At 64.1% G+C, this 23,912-nt stretch overlaps 1 protein-coding gene across 1 annotated transcript; it reads left to right on the top strand.

Annotated features, from left to right (window-relative positions):
* Positions 1-3,399: 3,399 nt before the first annotated feature.
* Positions 3,400-23,667, top strand: CUL9 (cullin 9). Its single transcript, XM_038760818.1, is given in 41 exon segments — positions 3,400-4,059; positions 4,428-4,582; positions 4,797-5,303; positions 6,237-6,381; positions 6,498-6,694; positions 7,199-7,544; positions 7,881-8,085; positions 8,181-8,388; positions 8,468-8,667; positions 8,845-9,062; positions 9,503-9,755; positions 10,174-10,279; positions 10,745-10,972; positions 11,464-11,554; positions 11,748-11,919; positions 12,108-12,213; positions 12,531-12,626; positions 12,930-13,105; positions 13,412-13,545; positions 13,749-13,940; positions 14,146-14,255; positions 14,498-14,683; positions 15,650-15,801; positions 16,210-16,477; positions 16,761-16,956; positions 17,415-17,563; positions 17,648-17,777; positions 17,901-18,109; positions 18,500-18,732; positions 19,527-19,776; positions 19,778-19,876; positions 20,758-20,898; positions 21,076-21,240; positions 21,406-21,569; positions 21,833-21,926; positions 22,072-22,146; positions 22,285-22,395; positions 22,578-22,695; positions 22,803-22,936; positions 23,148-23,224; positions 23,334-23,667. Coding segments are annotated over 41 exon segments (7,593 nt in total). The 5' UTR covers positions 3,400-3,449; the 3' UTR covers positions 23,521-23,667.
* Positions 23,668-23,912: the final 245 nt, after the last annotated feature.

Here is a 23,912-nt window from a genome sequence, read left to right on the forward strand (position 1 = left end):
TGTACAAAACAAAACATCTTAACAAAATAAAATAAATAGCATATGTACAAATATGTACAAACAAAACAAAACATCATAACAAAATAGAATATGTACAAGCATGTACAAACAAAACAAAACGTATTACCAAATAAAATAGAATATGTACAAGCATGTACAAATAAAACAAAACATATTAACAAAATAAAATGGAACATGTACAAGCACGTACAAACAAAACAAAACATTTTAACAAAACAAAATAAATAGAATATGTACAAGCATGTACAAACAAAACAAAACGTATTAACAAAATAAAATAGAATATGCGCGTGTACAAACAAAACATATTAACAAAATAGAATATGTACAAGCATGTACAAAACAAAACATCTTAACAAAATAAAATAAATAGCATATGTACAAATATGTACAAACAAAACAAAACATCATAACAAAATAAAATAGAATATGTACAAGTATGTACAAACAAAACAAAACGTATTACCAAATAAAATAGAATATGTACAAGCATGTACAAATAAAACAAAACATATTAACAAAATAAAATAGAACATGTACAAGGACGTACAAACAAAACAAAACATTTTAACAAAATAAAATAAATAGAATATGTACAAGCATGTACAAACAAAACAAAACGTATTAACAAAATAAAATAGAATATGCGCATGTACAAACAAAACATATTAACAAAATAGAATATGTACAAGCATGTACAAAGCAAAACATCTTAACAAAATAAAATAAATAGAATATGTACAGGCATGTACAAGCAAAACAAAACATCTTAACAAAATAAAATAAATAGAATATGTACAGGTATGTACAAGCAAAACAAAACATCTTAACAAAGTAAAATAAATAGAATATGTACAAGTAAAATAAATAAATAAATAAATAGAGTAATATCTGATACAGGGAAGTATCAGCTCATCCCACGTGGGGTTCACAGTCTTAATCCCCATTTTAGAGATGAGGTCACCGAGCAATAAGGATGGCATTGATTAAGCGCTTACTATGTGCATTCATTCATTCAGCCGTATTTGCCGTCCTTCCCAAGCGCCTAGTCCGGTGCCGGGCCCACAGGGGGCGCTCAATAAATACGACTGAATGAATGAATGAATGAATGAATGAATGAGGGAGTTGCCGTTGCTGTGAGTCCCCCGCCCGCCCGGGCTCTTCTTTCCTTCCTTCCTTGCTTCCCGCGGAGCGCGTTGTGGTCCCGCGGCCGGGACGGGCCCTGCCGGCGCTCCGTAGGGCCTCCTCCGCGCAGGCGCCGCCCGGGCCGGACGTGTCGGGCGGGGCCGCGCGCGCGTTGCGGTCCCGCGGCCGGGGCGGGCCCCGGCGGCGATCCGTAGGGCCCTCTCCGCGCAGGCGCCGCCCGGGCCGGACGGGGCGGGAGGGGCCTCGGCCTCGCGCGTGCGCGCGCGTCGCGGCGGGAGGTGAGAGGGGCTGCGGGGAGGCGCCCGCCCCTCTGTCAGCCCTGTCGGTCAGCCCGCCGGGGGGGGGCGGGCCCTCGGTGCGTGTTTGTGTGTTTGTTTGTGTGTTTGTGTATTTGTGTGTGTGTGTGTGTGTGTCCCGTGTGTCCCCCCGGCCCCGCCCCGCGGCTCCCCCCGTGCCCGCCGCGTCAGCGCCCCTCCCCGCCCCTCCCCGCCCGCCGGCCTCCTCCTCCTCCTCCGCCCCGGTGTCCCGTTCCGTTGGGCCGCCCTTTCCCTTCCCTTCCCCTTCCCCTTCCCCTTCCTTTCCCTTCCCCTTCCCCTTCCCCTTCCCCTCCCCTTCCCCTACCCCCCCTTTCCCTTCCCAACGGCTCCCGCCCCTCGGGCGACCCCCTCCCCACCTCCAGTCGTCGCTTCCCCTCCCTCCCTCCCTCCCAGTCTGCCTGCCTGCCTGCCTGTCCGTCTGTCTGTCTCTAACTGCCTGCCTAACTGTCTGCCTGCTTGTCTGTCTCTATCTAACTGCCTGTCTGTCCGTCTGCCTGCCTGCCTGCCTGCCTGCCTGTCTGTCTAAAACTGCCTGCCTGTCTCTGTCTAACTGCCTGCCTGCCTGTCTGTCTTTGTCTTTCTGCCTGCCTGCCTGCCTGCCTGATTGTCTGCCTGCCTGTCTCTGTCTGTCTGTCTGCCTGCCTGCTTGCCTGTCTGCTTTCCTGCCTGCCTGCCTGTCTGTCTGTCTCTAACTGCCTGCCTGCCTGTCCATCTATCCGTCTGCCTGCCTGTCCGTCTGTCTGTCTTTCCCTGCCTGCCTGCCTGTCTGTCCAAAGCTGCCTGCCTGCCTGCCCGTCTGTCTGCCTGCTTCCGTCTAACTGCCTGCCTGTCTATCTGTCCGTCTGTCTGCCTGTTTGTCTGTCTGTCTACCTTTCTGCCTGCCTTTCCGTCTGTCTGGCTCTCTCTAACTGCCTGCCCATCTGTCCGTCTGCCTGCCTGTCTGCCTGCCTGTCTGTCTAAAACTGCCTGCCTGCCCGTCTGTCTGCCTGTTTGTCTTTCTGGCTGCCTTTCTGCCTGCCTGTCCGGCTCTCTCTAACTGCCTACCTGTCTGTCCATCTGTCTGCCTGCCTGCCTCTGTCTAACTGCCTGCCTGTCCATCCGTCTGTCTGCCTTTCTGCCTGCCTGCCTGCCTGCCTGTCTTTGTCTGTCTGCCTGCCTGCCTGCCTGCCTGCAAGTCTTTGTCTGTCTGCCTTTCTGCCTGCCTGTCTGCCTTTCTGCCTGCCTGTCTGCCTCTGCCTGCCTGCCTGCCAACCTGCCTTTCTGCCAGCCGGCCTGTCTGCCTGACTGTCTCTGCCTGCCTGCTTGTCTGTCTGTCCGGGCTCAACTCCATCACAGTGCTTTTCTGCTCACTCCCATCTCCCTGCCCTGCCCCTGCCCCAACCCCTGCCCCTTCCCCAGCCCCTGCCCCAGCTCCTGCCCCTTCCCCAACCCCTGCCCCTACCTCTGCCCTCGCCCCTTCCCCAGTCCCTGCCCCTACCTCTTCCCCTGCCCTTTCCCCAGTCCCTGCCCATACCTCTTCCCCTGCCCCTTCCCCAGCCCCTGCCCCTTCCCTTCCCCAGCCCCTGCCCCTTCCCTTCCCCAGCCTCTGCCCCTTCCCCTGCCCCAGCTCCTGCCCCTTCCCCAACCCCTGCCCCGACCTCTGCCCTCGCCCCTTCCCCAGTCCCTGCCGCTACCTCTTCCCCTGCCCCAGCTCCTTCCCCTTCCCCAACCCCTGCCCCGACCTCTGCCCTTGCCCCTTCCCCAGTCCCTGCCCCAGCTCCTGCCCCTTCTCCAACCCCTGCCCCTACCTCTGCTCTTGCCCCTTTCCCAGTCCCTGCCCGTACCTCTTCCCCTGCCCCTTCCCCAAACCCCGCCCCTACCTCTGTCCCTGCCTCAGCCGCCCCCTTCCCCCGAACCACCCTCCCCCGGCCCCATCCGTCCATTTACCGGCCCCCGCTGTCCTCCCGACTGTTTCAGGCGGCCAGGATGGTGGGGGAGCGGCGTGGCGGGGACCTGCTGCTGGTCCCCCTGGGCCCCCGGCTGCAGGCCCGGCCCGAGGAGCTGCTGCGCCAGCGGCCCGGGCCCGACGGCCACCCGGAGTACCTGATCCGCTGGAGCGTGCTGTGCCACAGGGACGAGGAGCGGGAGCCCGCCAAGGACCGCCAGGGCCCCGCCGAGGGCAGGGCCGAGCACATCCTCATGTGGCTGTCGGCCTCCGAGGTCCGGGCCAGCTGCCCCTCGCTGCTGGGCGAGCGAGCGGAGGCCGAGGGGCTGCCGAGGGAGCCCGCGGGAGGCGCGGGCATCTTCCCCCGGGAGGCGGGAGTGGACGAGGCGTCGCTGCGGGAGCTGGGGGAGGACGTGCGGGAGCTGGTGCACAGGGCGGCCCGGCAGCTGGGCCGGGGCGAGGCCAGCCCCGCCGCCTCGCTGCTGCACACCGTCCACGTGCTCAGCGCCTACGCCAGCATCGGGCCCCTGGCCGGCGTCTTCCGGGAGACCGGGGCCCTGGACCTGCTCATGACCATGCTGGGGGGGCCCGAGCCCCAGATCCGCCGCAGCGCCGGCAAGATGCTGCGGGCCCTGGCCGCCCACGACGCCGGTGAGGGGCAGGAGACCCCGAGGGGGACCGGGCCGGCCGACGGCCCGGGGACGCTCGGGCGAGAGGGGAGGGCCGAGTAGCCGAGGCTGGGGAGACCAAACGGACGGAACGGGGATGTGGGCGCTGACGGTCGAGGGGGACCGACGCTCGTGGGGTGATCGGCGAGAGGACTGGGGATGGTGAGCTGGGAGAGAGAGAGAGAGAGACACCTCGGGGTAGGAGAGGTGGAGTCAGCGGGCGACAAGTGAGAGGCCAGTTAGGCGGGGGATCAGCGAGCTCCGGGGACCGTAATTCCGGGGGCGAGGGGGCCGGGTAAGGGCGTGAGGTCCGTGGGGGAATGGGCGGTGAGCGAGCGGCGTGGCTTGCAGGGAGCCGGGCCCACGTGCTCCTGTCGCTGAGTCAGCAGGACGGCATCGAGCAGCACATGGACTTCGACAGCCGCTCTACCCTGCTCGAGTTGTTCGCCGAGACCAAGTCCTTCGAGGAGCACTGCATGGCCTTCGAGGGCATCGGCCTGCCCCAGGTACCCGGTGGGACCGTCGGAGGGAGGTGTTGGGGTCTGAGTCGGCGGGATGGAGGCCGGAAAATGGATCCGGCCCAGTTCCTGACGTGAGGACCGGGCTTGGGACTGACTCGAGTTTGGGGGGACTGACTTGGCCCGCGAGCGGGGACTTAAACGGGGCAGAAGTGCCGACCCAATCTCTTTGTGTGTGCGGATGTGGGTGCCTGTGTCTTAGATCCCAGGGAAGGTGCTTTTCTCCCTGGTGAAGCGCTACCTGTGCGCCACGTCCCTCCTGGACCAGCTGAGCAGCAACGCGGATCCAGGGAGCGGGGAGCAGGGAGCCCAGGCTGTCGCCAGCGAGGCCCCCGGCGGCGAGCGCGGCCGGCGGCGGCGAGAACTCGAGTTCAGCATGGCTATGGGCAGCCTCATCTCCGAGCTGGTGCGGGGCATGGGCTGGGACCTGAGGCCGGGCCGGCCGGACGCCCCCCTCCACGGCTTCCAGCCCCCCGTGGCCTTTGGCCCGGACCTCGTCCCGCCCGCCCCGGCCCCGGTCCCCCACGGGAGACCAGGTCGGACCTTCCGGGCGCCGTCCGACTTTTCGGACTGCAGCGGCTACGGGGTGTACGTGCAGGAGACCCTGCAGCCCGGCATGCGGGTGCGGATGATGGAGAATTACGTGGTGGTCAGAGCCGGGGACGAGGGCGAGTTCCAGCAGAGCAGCGACAGCATACCTCCCGCGCAGGTAGGCCAAGGAAGAAGGGCTACAACCCCAGGATGGCGCGAGGCGGGTGGGAGGAGGGTCTGGGGCGGGGGGGAAAGACTCCCAACGGCCGCATGGCCTTGGGAGGACCAGGTGGCTCTGTGCGGGCGAATGGAGGGCGAGAGAGACAGCACTGGGAAGGCCTGGGGATCAGCGTGAGACAGACAGACGGAGGCACACACGGTCATGAGATGCTGAGGGGGTGATGGGTGCGGGGACCAACAGGGAGACCCCCCCAAGCATCTTTGGAAAAGTTGGGTCCTCAGAGCGGGAGGCAGAGAAAGACCCCGGGGAGGGAGAGAGCAACAAGATGGAGTTCAGAGAAAGAGAGTCAGCACCAGGAGGTTCAGAGAGACTGAGATGTAGGGCTTAATAATAATTGGGCTTATTTGCTGAGCGCTTCTCCGTGCCAAGCGCCGTACTAAGCGCTGGGGGAGATACAAGACCACCGGGTCGGACGCATCCAGGGTCCAAGGAAACAGCTATGGGGCGGAAGAGCCCTTCCAAGGAGGAATGAGACAGGGATGGGAAGAAAGAGGGGTGCCCAAACACTCAAAAAACTCCAGAGGGATCGGGGTTAGCCAAAACTGTGTGGGGAAGACCCGGTTCCTCTCTCTCTCTGACCATCTGTCTGTCTGCTGTCTGTCCCGTACCCCCACGGTTCCCTGCCGTAGGATGCCTTCTGAGCTTGGCTAGTGGCTAGGGTCCCGGAGAGAGGCTTAATGGGCTGGGCTCCAGCTCCCGGGCCCGGCGATGGTGCCAGTGCCCGGTTTCTGCAGCCCCGTGCCCACAGTCCCCCCGTCTTTCCCTACAACGCTCTCTCTCTCTTCCTCCTCTCCCTCTTGCCTTCTTTCCTCTCCACCCCCCTCCCCGCCCCGAGGAATGAGGGGCTGACCCCCTACCCCTCTCCTCTAGGTGCTGTGGCTGGAGACGGGCCGCACGTACTCGGTGCACTGGCACATGCTGGAGATTCTGGGCCCGGGAGAGGCGGCGGAGGAAAAGGCCGGGGCTGCCCCCGAGAAGGGACTAGGGGGCCGCGGGGGCTGGGCCCTAGACTCAGGTGAGGGATGCAGGGAGGATCGGGTCTTGGGCGTGGCAGAGAAAGTTGGGGGGCCTGGGGTCCAGAGGAACCAGAGCCCCATGGCGGGTCCCTAACTGGGCGTCCTGTCCCCACAGCACCCCTGCCCTGGCCCTGGAGGCACCAGGAGAACCCGTGCTGTGTGCCCTACCTGCGGCCCCAGGCCCCGGGCCCCACAGACCCCCGCTTCCTAAGCCGGGCCGAGTGGTGGGAGATCCTGTTCTTCATCAAGAAGCTGGCCGGGCCCGAGCAGCAGCGTCTTCTCCAACTCGTCCAGGAGACACAGGGCAAGGAGGTGTGAGCGGTTACCCTGGCTACCCCTGTCCTGCAGGGAGGCCCCAGGCGGGGAGCAGGCGGGGGCGGACCGGGGGCGAGGCAGAATGGAGGGAGAGGTCGGGCGGAGGAGCGCCCGGAGGAGGCAGCCCAGGTCGGGGGCCGGGAGAGGAGTGAGGAGAGGGCTCGGTGGGCTGAGGGAGAGGGAGGATGAGGAGACAGGAGGTCCTGGGGATGAGAGGCCCCGGGGCTGCTCCTGGGCCATCATCATCATCATCATCAATCGGGCCAGAGACGAGAAACCCGGTGGAGACCGGGCGCGATCAGAGTGGAGGGTAAAGCGGGAGGGAGGAGATAGTGCCAGTGGGCCACCCCATCCCCGGAGCCCTCAGCCCTCATCGTCCTCCCTTCATCCCTGAAATCTTACCCCCCGTACCCCCGACCGCCGGACTTCCAGTCCCGGGCCCTGCGGTCCCCACCCCTTTCCCTCCACCGTTCCCGACGGACACCCTGCTTGCCACCCCAGGTCCTGGAGGAGGAGGCCCGAGCAGAGCTCTCGGTGCCCGTGGAGTTGGCACGGAAACTGGTGCTGGAACTGAGCGAGCGGTGCCGGGGTGCCACCCGCAGGGTCCTGCTCAGCTCTTATATCTACAACAAGTACGGGCCCCAGCCCGGCGCGGGGGAGAGGGAGAAAGCCAGCCTGGGGTCCCCAGACGCCTCCCGGGCGGCTCCCGGCCCCAGAGTCCACTTCTCCAACGAGCCCAAGCCAGAAGCCCCGCTTCCGGCAGCGAGGAGCGATTTCCAGCTCTTCACCGAGCTCCTGGAAGCCGAGGGACTCGTGTTTCCCTTGGGCCTGGAGGAGACGGCCAAGGGTGAGTTGGGGGTGGGGCAGGGGGAAGGGTGCCCGGGAGGGAGGAGGCGACTGTCCGTGAATGGGGCGAGACGGTGCCGTCTGGGGAGTGGGGTGAGGATGAAGGGACCCCGGCTGGGCTCTCCCCCTCCGGGGTGGGACGACACCTGCCCCCATCCCAGACGGTCGGCCGGATCCCCTCCCCGTAACGTCCCCGGGTGGCACAGCCGCGTCTTCTCCCGCCTTTCCCAAACGGCAAGTTCTTTCTTCATCGTGGGGGTGGGGGGCGGTGGGCTGGCGGGTCGGGGCGTCGTCGGGCCGGCCCGGCCCCGGTGACCTCGGGCAATCTCCCTGGCAGAAGTGTGCAGGGCCCTGTGGGAGCCCTGCCGCCAGAGCACCCTGGAGCAGAAGGTGACGGAGGCCGTGTCCTTAGTGCAGAGGTCGAGCTCGGACGTCAAGCTGCAGCTGGCGGGGCTGCACGTCCTGTCGCGGGCCGTGCAGGACGCCGCCACCGCCGCCGCCGGGCGGGACCACCCGCTGCGCCGGCCCGACCGGAATCTCAGGTCGGACCGTGGGCTCCGCGGGGGTCGGGGCGGGCGGGGACCCAGCTGGGACCGGGGCCGTAGACGCTCTTCTCTCCCGTCCCGTCCCCCGTCAGAGAGAAGCTGGTGAAGGTTTTGGTGGACCTGCTGACCAACCAGGTGGGGGAGAAGCTGTTGATGGCTCTGGCGCTCCGCCTGCTCTGCACGCTCGTGGCCAGGCCCGAGTGGCGCCTGCCGTTCGCCACGGAAGGCGGGGTGTACGCCGTGCTGGCCTGCATGCGGGAGTACAGCGCCTCGCCCCTGGTGCAGCAGGCGGGGCTGGCGGTGAGTGCCCGCCGGGCGCCCGGGGTCCGCCCGGCCGGGGAGCGGCGGGGCCCCCGCGACAACGCCGGTTCTCTCCCAGGCCCTGAAGACGCTCACCGGGGCGGTGGGGCCCTGCGAGCCACCCCCGGGGGACGGCGGCAGCCCCTCGCTCCTGCCCCCGTCGGACGCCCAGGTGATCCGAGAGATCTTCGCCAGCATCGGCTCCGCCGCCCGGCCCGGCTCCGAGAGTCTCCTGGAGGCCATCCCCTCGGGCCTCATCCTCATGCTGCGCACAAACGGGTAAGGCCAAGTTGCCCCCCGCCCCCTTCAGCCTCCCTCCCTTCCGTCCGTCCCGGACCGTCCAGGGGGCCCTGAGGTCGCAGGATTTTCGATCTGGGGCTCCCTCCTTCCCTTCCGGTCGTCTGCCCTGACCGTCGTCCCTCCTGGCCGTCCCTGGCCGCCCCGTCAACTCCCTAGGTGCTCCTCGGCCGTGTGGAACGGGCTTCTCCTCCTCAACTCGCTCATGAGCAACCACCGGGCCTTGCGGGAGCAACTGGCCACGGAGGAGCTGCGGGAGGAGCTGTGCCGCCACTCTGGTGAGGGGGCGGGGCAGGTGCCCTCCACCTTCTCCCTCATCCGGACCCTGCTGGGACACTTCCCTGAGCAGCCGCCGCCCGGGAGGCTTCAGGACCCAGGTAGCACCCCCGGGCAGAGCGCGGAGGAGGCTGGCCTGAGGAGGGAGGTGGCAGCTGGGGGGCCAGTCCCGTCGGGCGGACTCCTCCGCCCTGGACTCTCGGGGACGGGTTTTGGGGGATTGCCGGAGTCTTAGACGGCAGCCCGGTGCAGGGAGGGGTGCGTGGGCATCAGGTTGGACGCCGGGAAGGAGAGGGTGGCGTGGGAGAACCCTGGAACAGTTCACTGAAGGACTTTGGACTCTCCTACCTCGGGTATCTGTCGAGGTGGGAGACGTGACTGTCTTTCTGGGATGGGCTGGGCTGGGCTAGAGGCGGTCCCGCCTGGAGCCGGGAGAACGGATGAGTCGACCTCTCAGGGTCCCCCTGACCGCGGGAGACGGGGCCCGCCCCCGGGGAGGCTCCCAGGCTCGTGACGGCCGGACTCTATCTGTGGGCCGCAGGGCCAGAGTCGACCGGCGAGCCCCGGGCTGGCTCGCCCGAGCCTCGGCCGCAGGGCCCGGCGCCCGCGGCGGCTCCGTCCCGGGAGCCGCAGCCCCGCCCGGCCCGCCCGGGCCTCGGGGAGGAGGAAGACGACCTGAAGGGCCTCCTGCAGCGACTGCGGCACCGGCCCGAGGCGGAGCCGGAGCCCTTTCTGCTGCTGCTGCACGGCCTGGACTCATCGGGCCCCAGTTACACCCAGCTCGAGTGTCTCCGGTGAGGGCTGAGAGGAAGGAGGGAGGCTCGAGGGAGGCTCGAGGCGGGCACGGGCTGGGGGCCGGCTGAGTTAAGCCAGGACACTGCGGGCTGGGGGTGGGTTACTGGTGGGGATGGAGGGTCATAGAGGAAGAAATTGAGACATGGGGAAGGGATGGAGCAGAATGGGAGACATTAGACGGGCCCCCTGAAACCCTTCTTTCTCACCATCTTCCCTCTCCCCATTCTCCTCCCGTATCTCCTTCCTCTCCCATTCTTTCCATCTCGTCATCCCCCTCAATTTTCCCCATTCTCTCTGTACTCCCGCTTTCTCTCTTCCACTCCCCCCATTTCCCCTCCCTTTCCCCTCCCCTTCTCCTCCAATTCCCCGTCTCGTTCCCGCCTAGAGCCTCCCACCGAATGTCGTTTCCCTCCCCAGGGTTCTGACCTGGCTCCTGGACGCGTCCAGGGCCGATGACCTCCCCTGGCATGAAGTGGTGGAGCCGTGCCTGGCCTGTATGAGCGCCTCCAACACCGACCGTGAGGTGTGGGGAGGCCCAGGATGCCCGGGGGGAAGGGAAGAAGTGGAGAGGAGGAGAAAATCCCGGGGAGGCAGTTTCCGGTGGGTTGCACTAGAGAGACCAAGGCAGGCTGGTGGGGCAGAATGGATGTGGGTGAGGGTGGGCCAGGGCCCCAAAACGCAAAGGTCCCACTCACGGCCGCGTGTACTTACATATTCACACGCTCGGGGCCTCAAGGCCTGGGGTCTCCTGCACGACAGAAGTGACTCTAGAATAATGGAGCATCATTCTTTTTGTTCTTCTTGTCTCTACTGGTCCCATCTCCACCCCTCCCGCCCACCCCCATCTCTGTCATTCCCTTGGCCTTGTCACGTCCCACTACGCGTGACTCTGTGCCCCCCATTCCTGTCGGGCTGCTGCTCATCCTGGTTCGGCCCTCTGCCGCACCGTGCCCCCGTGCCCCGCGGCCACGGCTCCGGCCCTGCGCAGGTGGTCCAGGAGGCGGTTCGCTTCCTGCACCGCCTGGCTTCGTGCGACAAGGACTGTGCCGTGGTGCTGTGCCGCCTGGGGGCCCGCGAGGCTCTGACCAAGGCCCTGGCCCAGCCCGGCGCCCAACTGCCGCTGGGCCCCGAGCTGCGGGAGCTGCTGGACCACTGCCAGAAGCAGGCCGGTCTCTACGGCAACCTGACCACCAGCATCCTGGCCGGCTGCATCCAGGTGGGAGGCGGGGTTGGCGGCACCGGGGGCCGGGGACGGAATCGGGAGTTGGGGGCCGGGCCCAGGAAGCAGGGTGGCGCCCAAAAATCAGTCATATCTAGTGAGCGCTTAACGTGTGCACAGAGTACAGTACAACAGAATTAACACACCCATAACGAGTGGGAGAGAGGGGGAGGAATCTGGGTGCATTCTGCCGGCCCTGAGAACCAAAGACTCTAGGACGACCACAGCTTCGCGCTCCCGCCCGCCTTCCCCGTCCCCTTTCCCGGCCCGGTCCTGTAACAGCCAGAGGTCCAGGGGGCGGAGACCCTTCCCCAGCAACCGTGTGCGGGCCTGGGACCCACTGTGCCTCCCCCGTTTCTAGTCAGTGCCGTCCTCCTCTCCCTCTGGGGTCCCCGCCGTCACTCCCACCGCTCCCACCCCGGCCCTTCTCCGTCCAATCTTCCATCCCCTCGGGCTCCTTGAACCTTCTCTGTCCCCGTTTCCCACAGCTGGTGCTGGGCCAGATAGAGGAGCACAGACGGACTCAGCAGCCCATCAACATCCCCTTCCTGGATGTCTTCCTCAGGCACCTCTGCCAGGGTCAGTGCCCTCCCCGGCTCCCCGCTGCCCGGGGGCCAAAGCCCATTTCTCCCCCCCTCCCCGCCCGACTCCCTTTGTGTCCCCGTCCCCTCCCGTGCCCCTCCGTCCTCCCCACGGCCCTGGTCCGGTGGTCACCGGCCCCTCTTTCTCGGGCTCTTCCGCCCCTCCCCGTCCACCCCCGCGGGCTCCCCAGGCTCCAGCGAGGAAGTGCGGGAGGACAGATGCTGGAAGAAGGTGGAGGTGTCCTCCAACCCGCACCGGGCCAGCAAGCTGACCGACCGCAACCCCAAGACCTACTGGGAGTCCAACGGCAGCACCGGTTCCCACCACATCACCCTCCACGTGCGCCGCGGCGTCCTCATCAGGTGTGGGCGGGGGCCGGGCGAGGGGACGCGGGAGTCTGCCGGGGCGGGTCCTGGGACGGGGTTGGAGGGGAGGAAGGGGGCCGTTCTGGTGGTGGTTCCTACCCCCGAAGGACGGTGCTTCAGCTCTTCCTCTTCCCGCAGCCACTCTCCCTCCCCCGCTTTCCTACGTCCTCTCTCTCCGCCCCCAGGCAGCTGACCATGCTGGTGGCCAGTGAGGACTCAAGCTACATGCCAGCCCGGGTGGTGGTGCTGGGCGGAGACAGCGCAGCCTCCCTCAGCACCGAGCTCAACACGGTGGGCTTCCTCGCCCGTGCCCAGCCCTCAGTCTCCTCTTCCCCTGAACCACCCGAGCCCTGGTCCGTGCCCAGCCCTCCCAGACCCTCCCTCCTATGTCTGCTTGCCCTGGGTGGCTACCAAGCTCCCTTCTGAATTAAGCTTTGGGCTTTAATTGGGGAGTGGTCGCTGGAGGAACTGAGGGCATCGGGGTGGTAGGGGGGATGGGATGCAGAGGGAAACGGACCCTGTGTTTCAGGGGCCTGAGGGCACGCGCGGCTGATCTCTCTCTCTCTCTCTCTGTCCAACCCCATCTCTCCCATTCTCCCTCTGTCCAGGTGAACGTGCTGCCCTCAGCCAGTCGGGTGCCCTTGTTAGAAAATCTCACCCACTTCTGGCCTGTGATCCAGATCCGGATCAAGCGATGCCAGCAGGTGAGGAGGGAGGGGGAACCCAAGGGAGCAGGGAGAGCAGAGACACCCCAGCGGGCTCGGAGGAGCCGGAGATGGCCCGGAAGAGCCTGTCCCACGGTTGGCTCGGCTAACCTCGTTCGCTTCCACTTCCCTGTCCTGTAGCGGCTCTCTGGCTTCCTCCTACTCCCGGAGCCTGTGTTGGACTGTGGGTCCCTTCCTGATTCCTACCAGAGTAGCCGCAGTGGCCTTTGCGGGGTGGCAGTGACCCGTGTGTGCAGGCAGCAGAGGCGATGGGGTGTCCTCTCTCCCACCTCCCCTTCGCAGGGCGGCATCGACACCCGCGTGCGGGGCCTGGAGGTGCTGGGCCCCAAGCCGACGCTGTGGCCGTTGTTCCGGGAGCAGCTCTGCCGCCGCTCGCGGCTCTTCTACGCGGTGCGGGCTCAGGCCTGGAGCCGCGACATCGCCCAGGACCGCACCTGCCTGCTGCGGCTCTTCCCCAGGTCCGGGGCGGGGGTGGCACCGGGGAGGTGAGGGGGCGGCGGGGAACCGTGAGGCAGGAGTCGAGGAGGTGGGAAGAGGGGAACCGGGTGACTCGACTGGACCCTGGGCGGATCCGGGGGCCGGCGTCTGGGTGTGGTGCTCGAGTCCGCGTCTGGCTGTGGCCTGAGGGATTCTGGGACCACGGGACTGTGGCCCTGAGGTCCAGGGATGTGACTTAGGGGAAGACTGGAAGGCTGGGAGAGCAACGGAGGAGCCAGACTGAGGCTGAGGAGTCTCAGTCGGGTTCCTTGTTCCCCTCTCCTCAGGCTGAACAAGGCTCTGGGCCACGAGCAGGCCTTTGCCGACCGCTTCCTCCCCGACGAGGAGGCTGGCCTGGCGCTGGGCAGGACCTGCCGGGAGGCGCTGATCACTCCCTTGGTGCACAGCATCACCAGCCCCGGTACCGGTCTCGCTCTCCTCCAAACCCCCTAGTGACTGCTCCTTGCCCCCCGGCCACATTTCCTACCCTCTCCCCGGCCTCTCCATCCCGCACTGCCTCCACCCCTCCGGTTTCCCCTCTGGAGCTTCCCATAGGAAGACTCTGGGTTGGGAGGGAGTGGGAGCGCCTCCTCCCCTCCCCTCCCCTTTCCTCCCCACCTCCAGGTCCGGATGGGCTGAGCCCCCTGGCCTGGCTGCTTGACCAGTACTTGGCCCACCGGGAGGACGCCCGGCGAGCCCGAAGTAGAAGCGCCGCCCTGGCCTCGCGTGTGCGGCGCCTCAGCCACCTGTTGGTACACGTGGAGGCCCCCCCGCCTCCGCCCCCGTCTCCTCCCCCGGCCCTGCCCGACCAGCCTAGTGAGTCCCGCCGCCCGGGGACCCGGGGGGCGGTGGCGAGATGATGTCCAGGGAGGCGGGGTGGGGCTCGGCCTCGGCCACTCCGAGCCCCTCCGAGACGACTTCGGCCCGGTAGTGCCCCTCCGGCACCGTGGGGGCCCGGCCAGGCGAGGCGGACTGGGCCCCCGAGGGCCGGACCAGCGCGCCCTTCTCTTGGCTCCCGTAGATATCAATCTCCGCCAGAGCCGGCAACCGGGACCCGGCCTGAGGCCAGAGCCGCAGGGCGACAGCCTGCGGGATCTCACCCGCTGCTGGATGGGAGTGGTCCAGGAGCAGGTGGGGTGCGCGTGAGCGGGAGGAGGAGCGTGGGGAAGGGGATCGCGCCAGAGAGGAGGAGGAAGGGGTTTGGGCGTCCGGGAGGCGTGGAGGTGAAGTGGCTGGGAGGGAAGGGGTCTAAGGGGCCTGGAAGGGAGGGGGGTTGAGCGAGGGAGGGGAGCAGAGTCCGGGAGCTCCAGTGTACACAGCACCTTCCACTCCCAACCCACCCTCATCATCTCCCCCACCTCCCCCTCCCTCAGGTGAGTCGGTTCCTGGCTGCGACCTGGAAAGCCCCAGACTTCGTGCCTCGTTTCTGCAGCGTCTTTCAACGTCTGCAGACGGCCGGGACGGAGCTGTTCGGGGCCTGCCAGGCGGGCTTCGTGCTGGCCCTGCGCCAGGGCTTCGCCGCCGCCCTGCAGCAGCTCCCCTTCCTCACCGCCTCCCACGTGAGTCTCCCCTTTCTAGACTTCCTTCCTCTCTCCCGCTCCATCCTCTCCCCGCGTTGGCCTCCCTCTCCTCCTCAGAAACTCTATTTGCTCTTGGTTTCACCGACTCGACGCTCCCCTGGTTTTCAGCCGACCTCTCGGCCTGCCCCTTCTCAGCTTCCTTTGCTAGTTGCTGTTGTTATTGCGATCATTGTCATTATTAAAAGTAATAATATTTACGAAGTCCTTACCATGTGTCAAGCACTGTTGTAGTCACAAGGTCGTGAGATCGGACACAGTCCCTGGCCCACAAAGGGTTCCCGTTAAGTCTCAGAGGGAGGAAGAACAAGTGTTTTATCCCCAACTTGCCAACTTGTACTTCCCAAGCGCTTAGTACAGTGCTCTGCACACAGTAAGCGCTCAATAAATACGATTGGTGATGATGATGATCCCCATTTTACAGATGAGGAAGGAAGCTCTGCCCAAGGTCGCCCAGCAGCCTTGTGGACGACCTAGTACTAGAACCCGGGTCTTCTGACTCCCAGCGCTGGGCTCTGTTCACTTAGGTCCCTCGTCACCCTAGAACTGCGGGTGTCCCACAAGGTTCTGGACTGGGACCTTGACTCTCTTCAATCAACCCCTGGTATTTATTGAGTGCAGAGCACTGTACTAACCGCCCGGGAGAGTACAACATTGCTGGCGGACACGGTCTAGAGTCTTTTCACTGGGAACTTTGCCCCCACTTGGGATGCTTACTTGCTCAGGAGGTTCCAAGTAGCATCTGTGCAGAGGACTCTCAGCGCTCATGCGGTCCCTTCCGCACACCCAGCCTCCGCCCTCTCCTCTTCCCGGGATCTCAACTGTCCCCTGCCCTGCTCCCAGAAACCGCAGTGCCTATGTTCTCTCCTGCCCCTTGACCTCCTCTGTGGGTTTGTTTATTTTGCTGCTTACCCTGTCTACCCCGTGTCGTGTCCCCTTGGCCTGCAGGTGAGTGAGCGGTTTGCCCACTACATTGACGAGCTGATCCAGGCTGGCCGGGTGGGCTCGGCCGAGTCGCCGGAGCAGCTGCAGCTGAGCCTGGAGCCCTTCCTGGTCCTGTCCGGCCTGGAGCTGGCCACCTCCTTCGAGCATTTCTACCGGTGAGGGATGAGGGCGAGGGAGGAGAACGGCGGGGACGAGTCGGGCCGTGGAAACGCGGGGAGGCTAGGGGCCCGTGTGGAGGGGTCGGGGCCTGGACGGAGGAGAGTGGCGGGAAGGGCTCCTAGGGTGGGATTCGTCCAAGGCCTGGAACCGGGCTGGGTTGCAGGAAGGGGGTGGACTGGATTAGGCCAGGCCAAGCAGAGGATTCAACTACCCCGGTGCCGGAGGGAGGGAAACCGGAGCTGGACGAGCACTGAGGGGCCGGGACGCCGGGCGTTGCGGGAAGTGGGGCCAGAATTGGAGCAGGCTGGAGTGAGGGGCTAGGGCGCCGTGTGTCACAAGTGGGGAGGAGGCCGGGGCCGAGGTGGGCCGGACTGAGGGGCCAGGGCGTCCGCCGTGTGTTGCAGGTACTACCTGGGGGAGCGCCTCCTGGGCCCCGGGCCCTGCTGGCTGGAAGAGGCCGTGCTGGAGCAGATCGGGCTCTGCTTCCCCAACCGCCTCCCCCAGCAGATGCTGAGCTGCTTGAAGGCCGCCACCGACCTGCAGCGCCACTTCCGCCTCTTCCGGCTGCAGCAGCTTGACCGGCGTCTCCTGGAGCGGGGCCACGAGGACGGGGGGGACGACGACGACCGTGACGGGGAGGACTGGGGGCCGGAGGCCGAGCCCCCGGGGAAGGTGAGCGGGCCGGGGGCCTGCGGAAGGGGTGGGGATCGCAGCCTGGAACTGTTGTCCGATAGTGACACCGGACAGCTGGATGGGGGCCAGGAAAGGAGCTACCAAGGCGGGTGGTGAAGGGGCTTAGATATGGCAGGAGGCCGAGTGGGGGCCCAGTAAGGGAGAGAGGACCACTGGGGAAGATGAGGCTTGGGGGACGGGGCAAGAAAGGATATGGGGCTGGCTTCCTCAAGGCCCAAGGGATCAAGGGCTCTAAAGTCACTGTTTCGCTGGGTCCTTGCAGCCCATCCAGGAGCAACCTGAGGAGGAGGAGGAGGAGGCGGCGGAGGAGGAGCAGCCGTCCCCAGAGATGCGAGTGCTGGTCCTGTCACCCCGCTGCTGGCCCGTCTCCCCCCTCTGCTACATGCACGAGCCCAGCAAGTTCCTTCCCCGAGCCCTGAGCGGCTACCTGGGCCGCTTCTCGGACTTCTACAGCCACGGTGAGGGCCTGGGCGGGCGGGAGGATCGGGGCTCGCCAGCGGGACGGAAATATATTAGGAGGGGGACCGTGGGTCTTGGAGGGAGGAGGGGAATCCACCAGGCAGAAAGCCAATGGACCCATCAGACGGCTCACTTTGGGCATGGCCGAGATGGCAAGTATTCCAGGGAGCCAGGGTCACCCAGATAGCCTGTCCAACCCAGGTTCCACACCAATTAGCCACAGTGGGAACTCTGGGCAGCCGGTGGTGTTTGTAGGAGAGGCGGCCCCTGGCCGCTGCGGTTACTAGAAGCCCCGCCTGCTGGGGGCCGTTGCTTGGCCCCAGACCGAACAGGTCCTCTGAGAAGTGTGTGTGTCTCTCTGAGGGTGCATGTTCATTTGCCCGAGCGCGTGCGGGTCTGTGTCTCTTACTTTCCCCCTTTTCTGATTTTTTTTATCTCTCACATCCACGCGTCTCAGGTCAGGGTCAGCCGGGCCCGGAGTCAGGGCCCCGGCGACGGCTGCAGTGGACGTGGCTGGGCTGGGCCGAGCTGGTGTCCGGGGCCCAGCAGAGGCTGTTGGTGTCCACCCTGCAGATGTGGATCCTGCTGCACTTCAATCAGGCCCAGGTGACCGCCCCCACCCTCGCTCCTTCCCCCCACCCCGTCCCTTCCTCCTCCCCTCCCCTAACTCCCGCTCCTCCGGCCCCCCAGGAGGTGACGGTGGAGACCTTGCTGCGGAGCTCGGGCCTGGCCGTGGAGCTGCTGAACCAGGCCCTGGGCCCCCTCACCGGCAGCCCCGGCCCCCTGACGCTTCACGAGGCCCAAGGCCTCCCCTCTGGGGGTAAGGAACTGGGGCGGACGGGGGGACCCATAGATGCGTGACCCGGGTGTGAAAAGAGAGAGGCTGTCCCCGACTAGCGTGGGGCGAGAGCGAGCGAGCGAGCTCGGTGTGTATCTGTCGTAGGTGTGTTGAGGCTGCGGGAGGAGGCAGCAGAGGGTGTGAGGCCTGGGGGCCCCCCTCTGCTTCTGCTGCCCCCCAAGGCGTCCCTGAGCGTGAAGGAGGACCAGGGCCGAGCCCTGGAGAGGAAGAGGAACCTGTTGAGCTGCCTCCTCGTCCGCATCCTCAAGGCCCGTGGCGAGGGTGGGCTGCACGTCGACCATCTTGTGTGTCTGGTGAGGAGGGGCAGGAGGAGGGAGGACGAGGAGGCCGGGGGAGGGTCTGGGGGTGGAAAGAGCCCGGGCTTGGGAGCCAGAGGTCACGGGTTCTAATCCCGGCTCCGCCGCTTGTCAGCTGTGTGACTTGGGGGAAGTCACTTCACTTCATTGGGCCTCAGTTCCCTCATCTGTCATATGGGGATTAAGACTGTGAGCCCGGCGTGGGACAACCTGATCACCTTGTATCCCCGCCGGCGCTTAGAACGGTGCTTCACACAGAGCGCTTAACAAATGCTATTATTATTATCATTACTATGTAGACTGTCTTGTGTCCCTGGTGAGGAGGGGCAGAGGGGGCAAGGGGGCCGGGGCAGCCGGGAATGATACCTTTTCCCGATTTCCTCTCAGGTACTGGAGGCCTGGAAGGAGACGGCACCGGCGGGGGGCGGCTTCTGCAGCAACGCAGATGTTCTGTCCTGCATCCTCCACCTCCTGGGCCAGGGTTACATGCGGCGGCGGGAGGAACAGCCCCAGGTCCTGGTCTGTGCGGCCCCCGAGCCCTCTGGGCCCTCCCAGGGCCTGGCACACATCCCCTTCTGCGGAGGCGGCCAGGGATCTGCAGCCAGGACTGATCCGCTCAGGTAGGGCCCAGGGGCGAGCAGAGGGGACACGAGTCTCGCTCTGCCTCGCTCTTCCCTTCCCCCTTAAGAAAAGTGATCTGCTCGGGGCCCGGCAGCCAACAAGTGGCCGAGCCAGCACTAGAACCTGGGTCTCCCGATTTGTGCGGTCCCGTGCTTTTTCCAGCGGACCGTGTTCCTTCCCTCTCTTCTCCCTCCTCTCTCCCTTCCCATCAGGGCCATCCACGGGGCTGAAAAGATTTGTTTTCCCCAGAGAGCTGCCGGTTCCACCTTTGTGATTCCGGGCCCGGCGGGGTTCTAGGTAACTCTTAAGTTTGGGGCAGAATAAACAGGGCAGGCTTCTCGGGAGGCCTGCTGTCCCGGGGCCGCTTTCCCCTCTCAGGCGTCGAGACCTGAGGAACGGCGGCCCAGGCTCTCCAAGTTCTGGGGTCGGGGAGTGGTTCACAACAGACTGGAGTCTCAGGGAGATCGATCCCGGCCCAAACCCCGGGGGATCGATCGACTGTATGTATCGAGTGCCTGCTGTGTGCGGAGCACTGTGCTGAGCGCTTGGGAGAGTCCAATACCACGGAATTATCAGGCACGTTCACTGCCCGGAACGAGCGTCCGGTCTTGAGGAGTCGCTCAGAACCGGCCCCCAGGAGGTAGCTAGCCACCGAGCCACGCTCGGCCACCCCGGTAACGGTGGCCGGAGAGACTGGGAGCCGGGCCCGGTGGGGCCAGCGGAAAGGCCGGGGCGGAGCTGTGGGCGTCTCACTCCCCGCCTCCCCATCCCTTCGGCCCTGTCGTCCCCTCAGGCCCGAGGAGGCAGCCGTGCTGTCGTCCCTGAGGCTCCCCGCGGGCCGCACCATGAGCTCCGGGGAGGTGGAGGGGCTGATGCGGCAGACGGTTCTCCAGGTGCAAGAGACCCTTAGCTTGGAGCCGGACGTGGCCCTGCACCTGCTGGCCCACTGCCGTTGGGGGGCCGACGCTCTGCTGCAGTGCTACAGCGAGGACCCCGAGCCCCTGCTGCGGGCCGCCGGCCTGCGGGTGCCTCCGCCCCAGAGCCCCCCCGCCGCCGCCCACGCATTGCCCGGTCTGCGTCGGCCCCCTGGACCCGCCCGACGACCACCCGCCTACCCTCTGCTGCCTCCATTACTGCTGCCAGGTGAGAAGGAAGGGAGGGGCTCTGCCCCTCCCGCCTCGTCAAACTGGCCGAGCCCCTTCTCGCCCAGGCCCTCCCTCTTCCCATCCGCTTCCTTCCCCTTCCATACGACCCGGCTCTCTTTCCTCTGGGTCCATTCCAGCGTAGATTAGCTTGAAAGGAACAAGGAGAGCGAGCTAAGTAGTAGGGGAGAGAAGCCCATCGAGTGCCTTAAAGCCTAAGGGCCGGAATTTCTGCTTGCCAGAGACGGGATTGGGCCGCCACGGGGGGTTTGGGAGGAGTGGGAAGACGTGGACAGAGTGATGTTTCAGAAAAACGATCTGGGCGGCTGCGTGAGGCGGGGACCGGAGGTGGGGAGATGGGTGAGGAGGCCGAAGCAGGAGTCAAGGCGGGATGTGATGAGTGCACGGACCAGGATCGTTGGTGACCTTTTGAGGAAATGTTGGGATTTGGAGGCAGGCTGAGGGGAAGGGGGGGTCGTGGATAACGAGTGCCAAGATTATAGGCTTACGAGATTTTGGTTTCTTCGATGGTGATGAGAAAGGAAGTAGCGGAGGATTTGGGCTAGGGGCAGGAGGATTTCAGTTTGGGACGTGTGGAGCCTGAGGGGGCGGTGGGACACCCCCCCACCTACAGCCACCGTCCTAGGGGCCGGTTGGGCTCTGAATGGGCCGGGCAGAGCCGAGCTCAGCTGGCCCCGCTGCCCCATCCAGGATGGGGGTTCCCTGCCTGGGCTGCCAGTGAGTTAACGCAAAAACACTGCATCTGTAAGGACAGAAATCCACCCGACCTGAGCCCTCAGCTGCAGCCCTCGCAGTGAGTGAGGGGCCTGTAGGCCCGCTCTGACCGACTGCCTCCCTCCCCTTATCTCTCTCTCTCTCAAGTCCTGCTGGAACGAATACCTCACAACCCGCATCGAGCAGAATCTGGCCCTGAGCTGCACCTGCCCCATCGCCGCCTGCCCTGCCCAGCCAACCAGTGCTTTTGTGCGGGCCATCGTCTCCTCTCCTGAAGCCATTGCCAAGGTGCGTGCACCCCCCCCCCCCCCCCCGCCCCACTCCCTTGCTCCTTCCTAACCGGACGCACTCCTGGGAAACAGGAGACAAGGATCCCGAGGCGGCGGCCGGGAGCCCCGGGTGAGCCTCGCCTGTCTGGACCGGCCCGGGCTGATCCCTGCATCCCTGCCCTCGTTCTCCCCACAGTACGAGAAGGCGCTGTTACGTGACTACGTGGACAGCTGCTCCAATCTTACCTGGTGCACCAACCCCCAGGGCTGTGACCGGATCCTGTGCCAGCAAGGCCTGGGCTGCGGGGCTGCTTGTGCCAAGTGCGGCTGGGCCTCCTGTTTCAACTGCAACTTTCCCGAGGTGAGACCCTCTTTTCCGGCCTCCTCCCCCGACCGTTTCTACCCTACGAGGGGAGTCTGCTCGCCATGGCCCCCCACCCCATCGGGCCCCGAGGAGAGTCTGTTCTTCCCTTCTTGCCCCCCTTCCCTGGCCCAGCTCTCACTGGCCCCTTTCTGCTCCGTCCAGGCTCACTACCCCGCCAGCTGTAGCCACATGTCCCAGTGGGTGGATGACGGTGGCTATTACGAGGGCATGAGTTTGGAGGCCCAGAGCAAACACCTCGCCAAGCTCATCTCCAAGCGTTGCCCTAGCTGCCATTCACCCATTGAGAAGAACGAAGGCTGTCTGCAGTGAGTCCGGGCCACGGGGGGCATGATGGCTATCCGCAGCGAAGACCCAGGGTGGGTCTGCCTGGTGGGCGGGGAAAAGGTGGACAGTGGAGGAGGAGGAGGGAGAGCAGGCTGGAGAAGGGGGAAGGACCCCCGGGGGCTTCCGGGGCGGAGGGATGCGGGGAAGGGGGTCTGGGGCTGCATGTAGGCTGGGACTGGGGAGCGGTGAGGGATGGGGCCTGACGATTGATTGATTGATGATTGTCCCCCCCCCCCGCCCACAGCATGACATGTGCCAAGTGTAACCACGGTTTCTGCTGGCGTTGCCTCAAGCCCTGGAAACCCACGCACAAAGACTATTACAATTGCTCTGCCAAGGTGAGTGAGCGGCTTAGAGCTGAGTCAGGGCCGGGCCGCCTGTGAACGGGGGAAGCCGGAGGGGTGAGCTGAGGGACTGTGGGCAGAGAGCAGTATGTCATCCGTGTCCCCGCGGCTGGCTTCACAGCACATCTGTTCCCCACAGGTGTGCAAGGCTGCTCGCCAGGAGAAGCGATTCCAGGATTACAACGAAAAATGCACTTTCCATCACCAGGCCCGGGTGAGGTGCTAGCATCCAAATGGGAACGAGCTGGGGGTGGGGCAGAACCGAGCCCGGCCTGCCGGGCTAGAATGCGGGCTGATGCCCTGTCCGTCTTTCCCAACTGACCCTTTCGCCTGGGTGGGTCTCGCTGCCCAGGAGTTCACCCTGACCCTGCAGAGACAGGTGGCCGCCCTCTCCAAGCAGCCCCCTCACCGCTCCCTCGCCTTCCTCACGGACGCCTGCAAGAGCCTGGAGCAGGCCCGCAAGGTGAGGGCGGGGGGCGGTGGGGACGGCAGCCCAGGCCCAGAGCCTGCTCCGTCCGCCACAGGGAGGAAGCGGGGCTTGTGGGGGGGGGGTCCCACTGAACTTAGGGAAAGGACGGAGGGGCTGGGGGAAGGCAGGAAGCTGGGAAGACTGAGGACGGGTGTGAGCTCCCCTTTGCCCCGCAGGTCTTGGCCTACGCCTGCGTGTACAGCTACTACAATCAGGACACCGAGCGCATGGATGTGGTGGAGCAGCAGACGGAGAGCCTGGAGCGGCACACGGACTCTCTGCAGATCCTGCTCGGTGAGGCCCGCTGCCCCCGGCCCCGGGGGTCTTCCTCCACGCCCCCCGACCCCTCGCCCAGGACTGCCACCCCTTCTGATTGTTCCCTTCCTGTCCGTGGCCCCCAGAGGAAACGCTGCTGCCGGGCCAGGACCTGGCTTCCTCCCTGCAGCTCTTCAAGACGGAGCACCTGAACACGGGGCTGGAGCTGCTGTGGCGCATTCAGGAGCGCCTTTTGGCCATCCTGCAGCACTCCACTCAGGTAACCCGCCCCTCAGTTTCCTCTCCCACAGCCCCTAGGGTCGGCACCCTGTTCAGTCATCTATTGAGCGCTTACTGTGTGCAGAGCACTGTATTAAGTACTTGGGAGAGTACAGTATAACAACATATTCCCCGCTCACCCCATCCAAGCACGAGATACCTTAGTTCCGGGCCCGCCTCTGGCCATCTTCCCACTTCCTTCTCGCCAGCAGGATTTCCGAGTTGGTCTGCAGAGTTCCCCCAGCTCAGACCTGCAGGAGCTCAAGCGGTCCAACGTCCCTCCTGGCGGGTGAGTGAGGGGGAGGGCAGAGTTAACTTCACCCTGATTAGGCCACGCGGATTTGAGGCCGGAGGGCGTCTGCTGCAGCCTCAGCCCACTGCTTGTCCTCCCCTCCCAGTTCTCAGGAGTCTCCCACACCAATGCAAGAGGAGGAGGAGGAGGAAGAGGAGGAGTATGTACCCCACTGGCACCAGTATGATGAGGAGGAGCTGGATGAAGATAATTTCTACGATGACGATGAGGACGATGAGTCTGACAATTTGGAACCCCACGCTTTCTTCTTTGATGACGAGGACTACGACTAGGCTGTCTGGGGTCACGGGGCACGCGTTGGCCCGAGCTTCACCCCTTTTTATCACAGATCCCGTGGACTGGCCTTGTATCTTTCTGAGGAAACAGCCCTAGGGAAGACAGCTTGTCATGTTTATTAAATAAACACTTTTTTTCTTGTACTCTGACTAGGCCCCGGTCTTAGGGACGGGATGGCGGAGGAGGTAGGGCGTGCAAGAGGTCACTCTGCCTCCCTTTTAATCATTCCAAACACATACACCTGAAAGATAGATCTCCGCTCTTTTCCCAATTGCTTTCCCATTGCAGCCTGGCATCCAGGGCCATGAGATGGCTGGAAAGCACTGGGCAATAGCCTAAAGGGGCTAGGACTGTTCAGTTGCTAGCATTTGCCCCTAGCAGGCAGCCA

The sequence above is a fragment of the Tachyglossus aculeatus genome, chromosome 19 (assembly GCF_015852505.1).
Source record: "Tachyglossus aculeatus isolate mTacAcu1 chromosome 19, mTacAcu1.pri, whole genome shotgun sequence".
In the NCBI taxonomy this organism is placed as follows: Eukaryota; Metazoa; Chordata; class Mammalia; order Monotremata; family Tachyglossidae; genus Tachyglossus; species Tachyglossus aculeatus.